Below are 12,867 nucleotides of genomic sequence, written 5' to 3'. Positions count from 1 at the left end.
ACGAACAGTGCGAAACTATTATCTAGCTGGCCTTAGCGCTTTCAACTCTTTAATGAGTTTTTTCCAAAGGCAAATACAAAACATTGACAAGACAAGAAGACTAGAAATTGACAACCATGCACAAATAAAATTATCTTTTGCAGCCGATACATTTTCTTTTAAATAATTCTCTAAATTTGCTAATTAGCCTATGACTACTATACAAATAAAATATTCGGGATATAATTTGCGCTTACGTAAATTTACATAAAATAACAGATGTCGTTATGGCTCATCAATTTCTAGGTCAATACAAATATTTTCGGGGCCCCAAGTGGCCGAGTGGTCTAAAGCGCTCACCGTTACAGATCACTGCCATCTCGCCTCTGTCTGCGTCGGTTCGAGTCTCGGATTAGGCTAATGTGGTTATGTGAGTAAGCTTGCCAGTAGCTTCTCGTGGGTCGGTGGTTCTTTCTGGGGGTTTTCTGGGTTCTACCTCGACCATTAATACTGGCCGCCATGTATAGCGTGTCTTGTGCTGAAAAATGGCGTCAAACCCTACAACAACAACTAAAACAACAAATATTTTCCAGTATCAGCAACAAGCTAAAACAAATTAGTTGAAACATAATAAAGTTAACATGTTTTATTCCTGTAGCATCAGCCATGTAAAGTTTCGCGAACATAACCGTTTTTCTGTTTTATTTATTTGTCTTGTCTATGTTTTGGACTTGCATTTGACAAAGACTTATTAAAGAGTCGAAATCGCTCAGGCCAGTTAGATACTAGTTTCGCACATATATATTAAGTTTACATGAGTGACACGCATTTAATACCTCTCTGAACATCATCCATTTTAAAGTTTGCGTATGAGTATTTCGGAAGTGTAAGGTTCCAAGGTTCCGTATTTATCCTCAACGTGCTTTGACGTGATATTAAATATAGATAAAATATCTTAAAATTTTCAAGTGAAAAATTCTATCCTATAGGAATATAAAGTAATGATGTTTCACGCAATTTTTAATGCATTGATGATTCTCGAGGTGTATTTAATTTTATATTGAATTTCTTTGTCTATTCCTGTACGAATGATAGCAAATATATTATATTTTAGGAGAACCGAACTATATTTAAAGGCCCTTGATAAAGCGAATGAATTGGCAAAGAGAATCGCTTTGAACAAAGGAATACCAAAATTGGGTAGGTACAATCAAAGGATATTTTCCTTAAATTATGCTTTTGAGAAAGAATGCGAGTAGATATCAACATTTAAAATGATCCGATGATTACAAATATATTGGATAAACGAAGTGACACAGATGTGTATTTCAATCTTTTCATGGTTAACCATATAAAAAAATGTTTTTGACAAACATTACATTTTCACATTTTTTATATTTTATATTGCATTTTATTTATTTTGATTTTCAATCTGTGAATTTCGAAACACGCAAAGTTACTATAAATAACTGACAAAAGATACTCTAAACCCCTTACAAGAACTACTGTAAATCCTTGACAAAGCTATTCTCAATCTCTGATGAAATGTTCTAATTATAAAACATAATCAAAAGGTACAGGTAATTCTAACGTTTTTCTTACATTCCTGATCAAATTTAATATTGCAATCGATTCAAGATAATCGTTTACTTTTGACTCAGTTTAATATTGTCAAACGTACTCTGAGATATATGAAATCAACAATTTGTCTTCCAAAGTTTGAATTTGTCCGCTCTATGGATAATTGTTTTTATCAAAGTTTTAAGTTACGTGAGATTCAGCTTTTTGTTTAGTATTGATTTAAGCCAACAACAATCTGGAATCGTCATCAAACTCAGATCTGATATGAAAAGGACATTGTTTGAATGTAAACAATCTTAAAAAAAGCAATTTTCTTTCCTGTATGTTTTCCTGAATTCAATTATTGTGGGCTTAGTTTAGACTTTTATATTGTGCTATGTGAGCTCAGATATTCATGTACACTGCATTCGAATAAGTTTGAAAACAATATCTGTTTGAAAAATAGTCCCAACTTTAAAGGCAACGTCATCTTAATTTCACAGACAATTCTTTCTGCATGATTGATGGATGTCTATTAAGCAATTTAAACCTTTTTCTTTAAAGACAAGGATCATCAATTTCTGGCGAAAAGAATCCTACAAATGGAAGAGCTGAATGTCGGGACACTTCCTAGAAACAATACAAAACAGCATGAAGCTATCAGCAAAACGCTCGGATCCAGATTTTCTCTCATCCAGGGCCCACCAGGTACTATGATTGCTCTTCATACAGGTCAATATTACTACTTTGGTGAACAATGTAAAATATTCCTTTAGCATAAACCACGCTGGTGCTCAAACGTTTTCTGATGTAAATGATCAATAGACGTACATCATGTACATGTTATGAATACATGCATGCAAATGATCAATACACGTACATCAAGTACATGTATGAATACATGCATGTAAATGATCAATACACGTACATCAAGTACATGTATGAATACATGCATGTAAATGATCAATCCACGTACATCAAGTACATGTATGAATACATGCATGTAAATGACCAATACACGTACATCAAGTACATGTATGAATACATGCATGTAAATGATCAATACACGTACATCAAGTACATGTATGAATACATGCATGTAAATGATCAATACACGTACATCAAGTACATGTATGAATACATGCATGTAAATGATCAATAAACGTACATCAAGTAAATGTATGAATACATGCATGTAAATGATCAATAAACGTATATCAAGTAAATGTATGAATACATGCATATAAATGATCAATACACGTACATCAAGTAAATGTATGAATACATGCATGTAAATGTACTGAAATATCTCAGCGAATTCTGCAATAAAGGAACGTTTAGGCAACGCCTATGAAACTAAAAGATTTATTCTCCTTTCTATAAAAAACAACAATGAATTACCGTTTAGGCGTACAATTTTTAAAATATTAGCATTGATCATAGAATGGGGATTATGCCTGACTATTCAGGTGTAATCTTTCATATTAGAACAAAATATATTTTAATGCATAAATTTCAAGCCATCGTGAACTTTTTGACTCTGTCTCTGAAATGGTCTAGTTCTTAGCGCCAGAATGCTCAAGATAATTTAAAAGAATCACTCTAAATAAGAATCATTACTTTATGAAATTTTCCTTTCCTAGACAAAGTAACTAAATCTCTCTCTCTCTCTCTCTCTCTATCTCTCTCTCTTTCTCCAAACCTATTGTGCTAAATCACATTTTATCTCCCTCAACACCACCATGATTTCAGAGAGACTGCATGCAGTATTGCCCATCATAGCCTACCAACAGTTTATGAATACGCTTTCCGCGAAATATCTTTTGAGAAACCAAATTAATTTAAACAACATCTAAGACGGAGCCTCCAAACAAGCTAAATAATTCAGTTTGTTTTCTTGGTCAAACCGTCTTCAACATTTTAATTTCAGCTCGTACCATTCTTTAGGGGAGTATACACAAATTTGAGAACATCATTGTTCAAAATATAGTATACCAATTATTTTATATTTCATATTATTATTATTATTATTGCGACATAATTTGTATACCTAAAATGTTTTATCTTGAATTTAATGGGTTTTTTTTCTTCTTCTTTTTAATTTACATTGTTAAGAGAAAACCGGTTGAAAAGGAATGGCAAAATTGATTCTTGTCCCTTTTGCAGGTACTGGAAAATCGTACACTGGTATTAAACTTATGTACCTTTTCAACAAGATCAACAAATGGTGGGAACAAGAAGGCAATAAAACAAAACAAATTCTGTTCTGTGGCCCTTCCAACAAATCAGTTGATCAGGTTGCACGTAAGTTAAAAAGATTGTTATTAAGTATATTCTATGTATTTGAGGATCAACATTTTTATGTAATTTGGCTACATTTATTCCACAGGCTAGTAAGCAAACTGTATTTTAATAATGTTTGTTATCTACAGTGTAGTTAGAAATTGTCAATAATTATTTCTTTAAAATACTAAGTGAGGCTACGCCCTGCAGATAGATTTCCAATTTTGCAGCATTCTGGAGCTACGTAACACACTGTCACGCAAAACTGTACGAGTAAATGATTATTAAAGTTGAAAGGAAATCACATTACCACGAAATATTTAACTGCTTACATGGTTAGAGTTGCATACAACAAGTTCAATCGTTATTTCCTAGACTTCAGATACATTTTCCTTCCTTTGTTATTCTTTCATCACACGTTGGACATATAAAAGAGGTCAGATCTAAAGAGAAACTCACACTACATGAGAGCGAAATATCAAGGAAATAAACAAACATATTTTGTACCAACAGTCATCGTGATCAGATAGATTCACAATATGGAAGTACAGTATTTTGTATGCTTGTTGCAAATATATTTTTCATTACAATCTGTATTAACGGTTTTCTTCTCTAAGGCTGGATGATCAACAGGCTTGGAGAGCATTGTCCAAACATTGTCCGAATGTATGGAAGATCAATCGAGGCAGTGGAGTTTCCGATTCCAGGAAAGACCTTCCTGTCAAAACGGAGCATGCGTGAATGTAAAGCAGCAGAAGATATCGCTGAGATCTCCCTTCATCATCTCATCAGGAAGAAAGGAAAGGCTTATGCAGAGCAAATCACTGCCTATGATCGAAAATTCAAGCAACATGGTTATATTCCAGATTATAAGGAGGTCCAAACATATGTCCATCTTCTTAAACTTGCAACTGTCGTGGAGTTGAAGAGACACGACGTGATCCTCTGCACTACCGCTGTTGCTTCTAACGCTAAATTGCTAGAAGGTTCGTGAGCTTTTTTAAGTATCTAAATTCATTTCTGCGCTTTCATACTTTTTCATATGAATATGGCCACATATTAATGGTTACCTTTAGAAGAAATTTGTGCTGGTTTAGATTATTAAATTCTATTAATGGTATTAAACTTGAATGATTAACACTCCTCAAATTTCATGGTTAAAATTATGTTGATCGTGAAAGAAAATTAATTAAGAGATAATAATAAAAAAAACTAAAACTAAAACTTGAATCAGATTTTGGTTACAAATAGATTGCTTGTCACGTCTACATCAGTGTCTTCCTTTTCAGCATTACATTCAAAGCCAAATCTCGACTCCCACATAATCATTTGTCTATTCCAAGATTTCCAATTTCTTTGCATTGCTAGAAGATGCACCGTTTCTAAACCTACAATATCAGTTATGATTGTCGCCTTTCAGTGTTCGAATCTAAACGTATGAATTAAGAATTATCATACTTTTTAAAAAGAGATATGCTTCAAAATATGAACGATGGTACGTTTCATTAAATGTTTTCTAGGCAGCTAATATGTTCATCTCTACGACGATATATGAGTGAAATATTTTTTGGCAGGCACTGACATCTATCAAATTATAATTGACGAGGCCGCCATGTGTCCAGAGCCACAGTGTCTTGTACCAATTATCGCAACCAAGGCAGAACAGGTCGTCCTTATTGGGGACCACAAACAGCTGCAACCAATCATCATGTGTAGGGAGGCTGCTGAGCTCGGCCTGGATAAGTCCATGTTCGAGCGACATGCATTGTCTCAATCCCGTGACGGCAACAACGTACAATACACTCTTTTGGAAATCCAATATCGCATGGTATGCGTATTACTTTTAGTATCCTTTTCTACTGATCGATTTTAACTTTTTCTGTAAGATTTCATTTTGAATACAAACGGTTTTGACATTTGGCACGTGACTGTATTTCATAATCATTCTTGTCTAATGTACGTTCCTTAAGTAGAATATTATCAATCGCCTTAAAAGTGATTTCTAATTCAGTAGTTTCTTTTTCTTAAAGTTTTACTTATCAAAGCTCCTTTAAGGTTCGGTTCGAACAATTAATTAATATTTAAAATAAATTACGGCAGTAAAATTTATATCTACAAGTCAAAGTTTGCAGTCTATTAAAATACATGGACACAATTGATACATTTTAACTTTATTATCTTAAATGGTTTTCCCTCAATGGATCCATGTAATTATTATAATTTTATTCAGCATCCACGACTTTGTGACTTTCCTTCCAAAGAATTCTATGAGAACAAGCTAGAAACAGGACATTCTTACTATTGGCAAGAAGGTACTTGGCGGGAAGGTATTAATGATCAGCCTGATGTATGGATAGATCGTCCACTAAAAATGTGGTCCAGTAAAAATTTCCCCCACATCTTTTGCCATATAGAAGGTCAGGAAGACATACTTACCGTTACAACAGAGGAGGGAAACGAGCAATCAAGGAGCAATAAAGAAGAAGTCAATCAGATGGTGAGTAAAGGTGTTATAATGGGTTGAAATACCAAACCGTAGAAGGAAATGTTATCAGAATCTCTCCACATTTCTAATGATCTTCAAAGTCATTGGTCCTGACTTTTTTCCACAAAAGAATACTTTCATGAGTTCTTTTAAAGCTCTATGTTTACGTCATCCGGTCTGTCGGACTGCATTTAATGCAGTTCTTAATTTTCTGGTGGGATACGTTTTGAAACTGATAGCAATCTGATTGCAGAAGGAGTGAAACCTTGTTTCATCCATGCAGAATTTATTTAAGATGTTTAGAACGCTACAGAAATGTACCTTTGTTAGCTTTAATAAAATGTTTCCCTTTTGAAATAGTAATTCATTACTAAATGTTTTTGAAGATTAAATAAAATAAATTCTCTTATTAGAGTATCAAAACCCATGAAAATAAAATAAAATCATAGAAACCTTTACTGATGATTCGAATTTCTTCTCCTCGCAAAATCAGCGGTAATATTTTATTTTCAACGGGACACAAACCATGCTCAAAAGCAAAGTCATAATACCAGTGATATTTCTGCATGAAACTACACTGAATAAATAAAATCCAAGTCAGTTAAAGTGAATCAGATTAATGGAATTGATAAGTGAATTAATCACCAAATACTCCTTTAACAAACTGCTATGCGTAAGGTTTTGATTTGACAGTCCCTAGTGAAAGTTGAAATATTGCAATGTATAACAACTGCTATGTGTAAAATTTTGATTTGATAAGCCCTAGTGAAAGTTGAAATATTGAAGTGTATAACAACTGCTATTTATTTTGATGTGACAGTTCCTAGTGAAAGTTTAAGTATCGCAGTCCATAACAACTTCTATTTATTTTATTAGTTTTCATTTTTTTCTAGGCTTCCTATCTTCATAAAAATATCATTGTTAGATTAGGTAATTTATTTCCTAAAAGCAAAGATAATATAGCTTAGATTTTCATTTAAACTTTTTCTTTTGCTTATATTAAGATAAAGATTTTCACCCACATGGTGAATATAGAGCTGGTAGACAGTGACCGGATAAACGTCGTATCACAGTACAATGCACAATGCTATGCACTACGGGAAGCTCTCACAAAGCAAGGTTTCGTCAACTTCCACGTCAACACCGTGGTAGCAAGTCAAGGTAAAGCTACTCTCAATGTTTTTACTGTTGTTCCAAATTATAAGAGAGGTATTATTAGCGGCAAGTATTTTTCCTCTCTACTATTCTTTGTATTTTTATGCAAAATTCATTTTCATGTATATTGTCAACATTTTAATATAATGATTGTGTAGTTGCAATTGTCACGTGACATTTGTTTGAAAAGGAGCATCATTCCCTTACAAATCTTACTGTTGAACGGCTAAAATGTACCTAAAGAAAACCAGATCAATTGGCGTGCTACAGTTTTATTATTGTTTTTTGTTTCCTCTAAAGCATAATTTAAAGCCAACAAGGACATTAAAATGACTCCTTTCCAATGCTGAGGCGATTAAATTGAAGTGAAAATATTTCCAAATTACGTATTATCTAATGCTTAGGTGGAGAATGGGACTATGTCCTGTTCAGCACTGTGAGATCCCTCCCAGAGTACATGATAGAAAGCAGCCCCACACTGGGCTGGTGCAAGATGAATCTAGGCTTCATTACCGATCACCACCAGATAAACGTGGCTCTAACCAGGGCAAGAAAGGGGCTTGTCATTGTGGGTAAGCTGTTTATTAGAACGAAAACTGAATATTCTTTTCATAAAATGTCACTTTTATTTTAGATGGCACACGCTTTTCCATTGTCGACAGCAATAAAGCAAACCTTGCATAATCCATTGTTAATCAGCTATGAAACAGAAAAATATTACACTCTTTTAAAACCATATACTTACATTCATTCAACCAACCCAAACTAACCTGATTGTATAATTAACGTTATTTATTTATTTTTCTAAATACGATCTGTGATTATGAATTTCGAAGCATTTGTTGCGGCAATGTTTGCCTTTTCGACTGCTTACCAAAATTCATTCATATATATATATATATATATATATATATATATATATATATATATATATATATATATATATATATATATATATATATATATATATATATATATATATATATATATATATATATATATATATATATATATATATATCAGACTAGAAAATAAAATGACTTATCTCTTCTACTGATGTAAACAATTTCGTACAGGGAACCGGAACCTTCTTCAGTGTGATGAAGTATGGAAACGTTTGATCGCCCTGTATGAACAAAGAGGATGTGTGAAGACTGCTGGAGAATTTCCTCCTAAAGTTTCCCGGAGAGAGAGACGTAAGAACAGACGATGAATGGACATGCTCAAGAATAATAACAGCATAATCCATAAACTGTGTTCAAAACGCTTTCCCAGTGACTGCTGATATAAATACATATACATGAGAGAACATAGTTAATTTGAAAAAAAATATGTAACATAAATATTATGACGCCCATGGTCATTGTAGTCCAAAGAAAGTGTTTTAGAAATACTTGCAAGTATTCTTTAATTGGACGAATACGTACTAGGGTATATAAAATTGATATTTGTGATATTTTTTCGTATGCATACATTATCAATTTTGCCCAGAATGTCTATACTTGTTTATGGGCACTTTTCATACATATAATTACTTCGGGTATTTGTAATCACGGCCATTTCTACTGTTGAACAGAAAAAACTAAATAATTGAAATTTGTTATGAAGATACCATATTTTATTATATAAAATATAATTTGTCTTTAAATATTATTTTGTATAGATCTATTTTAGAAGAAAGCAACAGTGAATGCTTTGTATCTGTACTATTTTTTCAAGGTTAATATTTAGCATGTTGTTTAAAGATTTGTTCTCCTATTATAAAATAGAAAACTGTTTTAGTAATAATATATCTGCATGTGCTGTGCTACACTCATTGTGATCAGCATGGCCAGTGTTGAAATACATTTTAAATGACAATTTCATTTTCATGAGTGTACGCGTTGCACAGAGCTCTTGTGATATTTTTATACTTATTTTGTATATTTTATGTTTTTGTTTTATTTTATTTAGTTTTTGGTAATATGTCATGATTATTTTGTATAGCCTCGGCTTTTTCCGTGTAAGAGAACTGATTGCCATGCAAGGTCATTAGGTACGTCACGTTATTTGCGTGTCAAACAGTCATAATTGAAATGAGTTTGACAATATCACACACGTCATGGCTTATCAAGCACAAGTTAACGTAATGTATCTTCTGTTATTTGTTACTCGAGGCCACGCAAGTGTATGAGAATGATGATTTTGTCCTTCTTGTAGCTTTTGAATAGGGCATAAAAACACTGACACTATATGAACTCGAACACAAGACTTCGTGATAGAAATCTCAGCCCGCTAAAGTTCTCTGCGCTGTATACTTCTTTTGTGCATTAACTTTGCCTTAGACATATACGATTTGTGCAAAGAATGCAGGGGGTGTCGATCGATTTGTAGTCTTATATGTCAGTGACGAGAGAGAGAGAGAGAGATGGGGGGGGGAGAGAGTCTACCATAATATCTTTTGCGAGGTGAAATATCAGAACTATTACAAAACAATTATGTCTGGGGCGGTTTAGAAATGTGAGCCATTTCAAATGCACAACGTACATATAATTGCATTAACTTTTTATTTACAATATAAGAAGCCGTGACATTTCTCTTCCATGTTTATTTCAGTATTATTTTTATATATTTTATTAATAAACGCATAAGTTTTCAATGAACAAATGAGCAACAGAGAAAACTACATCAGTGCCTATATCAAACGAAATTTATTAAACAAATTTATTTTAGTGTCGTGGTGAGCAAAATGTTGAAATGATTCGGAATATTTTATAAATTTTGTTTGCCACTGAGCATTTGAGTAAGATTCTTTTCATCAAATGAGACAAATAATGATTTTGTTGACTAGCCATAATTAATTGTACTCCATGACACTGAAGTGTATCTGTATACCTCAGACATTACACCTGTGCTTTACGTAACGTCACGACGCTGTGTTTGACGTCATAATGTGTTATTAAATAATTCAGGATATAAAAATAGGATACGGCTTTATTACCCTGGATAAGGCATTAATCATATGAACAGTATATAAATTAAAACTGGCTTATCCTGCAACGTATGCAAGAAAAAGGTTTGATATTTTTTCAAACGTTAGAAAATAGTACTATTTATAGCATAAGTTCTCTGTTACTAGGGCCATACAACAATTCTGCAATTTTGTCATGCAACGAACGTATCAGAACACAACATGACGCCATGAATTAATTCAGGTAAAGAGAAGACGTAATGTCTGAGGCATCCTAATATACGTTGAAATCAGTTCACTGCACTTCATGTGCTGTTTAATGTAATAAATATTTTTCGTCATTGGATAACTTCATTTGTACATTTGGTTCCACTTCAACCCGTCGAATACGTTAAATCTTTTTGATTACCAAGGCTTGCAAAGAAAAATTATTAAACTCATTTCGTAATTTTCATATTATTTGATGACTTATGTACCATTTTCTACAGAGTATATATTTTAATGTGATATTATATAGTATCTACGTAAACAAATCAGTCATGAGATTAATTTTAATACTGAAATGTAATTTGATCTGTACTAAATATTTAGATTTAAAAAATGTTTTGTATTTATTTTCTTTGTTTTTATATGAATATCCTCCACATAATTTATCATGATCCTGCAATGATCATTTTATTATTATATATTATCTTTGAATATTAAGTTCGATCTTTGTCTATTTGTATTATTAAGTTCGATCTTTGTCTATTTATATTATTAAGTTCGATCTTTGTCTATTTATCATTCCCACAGTTGACCAATCGCATTCCTCCTAATCAAAGAACAAACAGAGAATTTAAGTTGTTATCCTATCTATGTAATGAAATAAAAGTATTTGATTTGTGTATACGATTGATGAAAAGATTAGAAAAGAAATAAAATGAATCAAATCCATGTGACATTTTTTAAATTAATGACAATTTGGTTTGTGTCAGTTGTATTTAATTTAGATGACAATGATGCCGTGTCAGCCAGATGATGTCGTACTACTGAATGGAAAATGGTTTTGAGTGGCTTTAAGTTTTACATCTCACATGGAGACGCATGTGTCTAGGGAACATTTCCACATTTAAACAATTCCAAACCTCTAACAGTTTTGAATATAAGAGCCATAAATTAAGATATCGCCCTAAACGTCTGACTGCGCGCAAACAGCCCATGTAGTTGTTCGCCTTGTTAGACAGAAGCTGACATGCTATGTGCGCTATGTATTGCGATCAAGCAAACGTTAATTATCACTAGTACCTCTGATTATGTATGATTGTATCCAAATCAACACCAACACTTACTAAATACAGATTATGTATAACTGTATCCAAATCAACACCAACACTAACGAAATACAGATTATGTATAAATGTATCCAAATCAACACCAACACTAACGAAATACAGATTATGTATGATTGTATCCAAATCAACACCAACACTTACGAAATACGGATTATGTATAACTGTATCCAAATCAACACCAACACTAACGAAATATCGATTATGTATAAGTGTATCCAACTCAACATCAACACTAATGAAATAATGATTATAGGTGTATCCAAATCAACACTGCTACAAACAAAATAATGATTATGTATTATTTCGCTAGCGCTGGTGTTGATTTTGGATACAACAGTGATTATGTATGAGTGTGTCAAATCAACAAATAAAAACACTGATTATTATGTTTAAGTGTATCCAGATCAACACCAACACTGATGAAATATTGATTATTATGTATAAGTGTATCCAAATCAACACCAACACTGATGAAATAATGATTATGCTTAAGTGTATCCGAATCAACACCAACACTGATGAAATACTGATTATGTATAAGTGTATCCAAATCAACACCAAAACTGATAAAATACTGATTACATATGATTGTATCCAAATCAACACCAATACTGATGAAATAGTGATTATGTATGATTGTGTCAAATTAACATAAACGCTGATGAAATAGCGATTTTAGCACAGAATCAACAAAGTTTATATTTCCATCGCCCATAATTACGAAAATAGAACTTCTCAAGCATTTGTTCCAATACATTACTTTTCATAAAAGAGGTTCGCCGAGAGTCTTTCAAGTATATGCTAGAAACAGAATTCACGTTCCGCGCTATTTTGGAAACAATTAGTAAAAGCCACAGTCAGTTTGGCATATGCACAAATGTATTGACCGAATTAAATGCCCCCAAAAGGCTTTAGAAGAATGCATATGTTTGTAAAACTAACAAAAATCAACAATTCGATGCCGACTTCTTCAAGATCCATTTTTACGTGTACATATAAAGTCTTAGAAAAATTCGTGCATTCTTTCCCTTCATAAGTAGCGGCTTCCAATGAAATGGCAGCTTATCAGAAACGCATGGCAGCAACAGCATAAACAAAGAGGTGTGAAAAACACAAAAACT

General features: G+C 32.7%; 1 protein-coding gene across 1 annotated transcript in view; it reads left to right on the top strand.

Annotated features, from left to right (window-relative positions):
* The window catches only part of LOC149806832 (3'-5' exoribonuclease HELZ2-like), a 28,807-nt gene extending 17,459 nt beyond the window's left edge, over positions 1-11,348 (top strand). The window contains exons 12-20 of the mRNA XM_089958247.1: positions 1,094-1,179; positions 2,104-2,247; positions 3,706-3,843; positions 4,440-4,808; positions 5,397-5,650; positions 6,053-6,319; positions 7,312-7,468; positions 7,867-8,034; positions 8,539-11,348. Of these exons, the coding sequence (XP_089814373.1) occupies positions 1,094-1,179; positions 2,104-2,247; positions 3,706-3,843; positions 4,440-4,808; positions 5,397-5,650; positions 6,053-6,319; positions 7,312-7,468; positions 7,867-8,034; positions 8,539-8,675 (1,720 nt within the window). The 3' untranslated portion in view covers positions 8,676-11,348. The remainder of the gene's footprint in view (positions 1-1,093; positions 1,180-2,103; positions 2,248-3,705; positions 3,844-4,439; positions 4,809-5,396; positions 5,651-6,052; positions 6,320-7,311; positions 7,469-7,866; positions 8,035-8,538) is intronic.
* The last annotated feature ends 1,519 nt before the right edge of the window (positions 11,349-12,867 follow it).

This window comes from Sinohyriopsis cumingii, chromosome 1, assembly GCF_028554795.1.
Source record: "Sinohyriopsis cumingii isolate HCF-2022 chromosome 1, ASM2855479v2, whole genome shotgun sequence".
NCBI lineage: Eukaryota > Metazoa > Mollusca > Bivalvia > Unionida > Unionidae > Sinohyriopsis > Sinohyriopsis cumingii.
The sequence above is the reverse complement of the archived record's forward strand: the minus strand, read 5'-3'. Positions and strand labels throughout refer to the sequence as shown.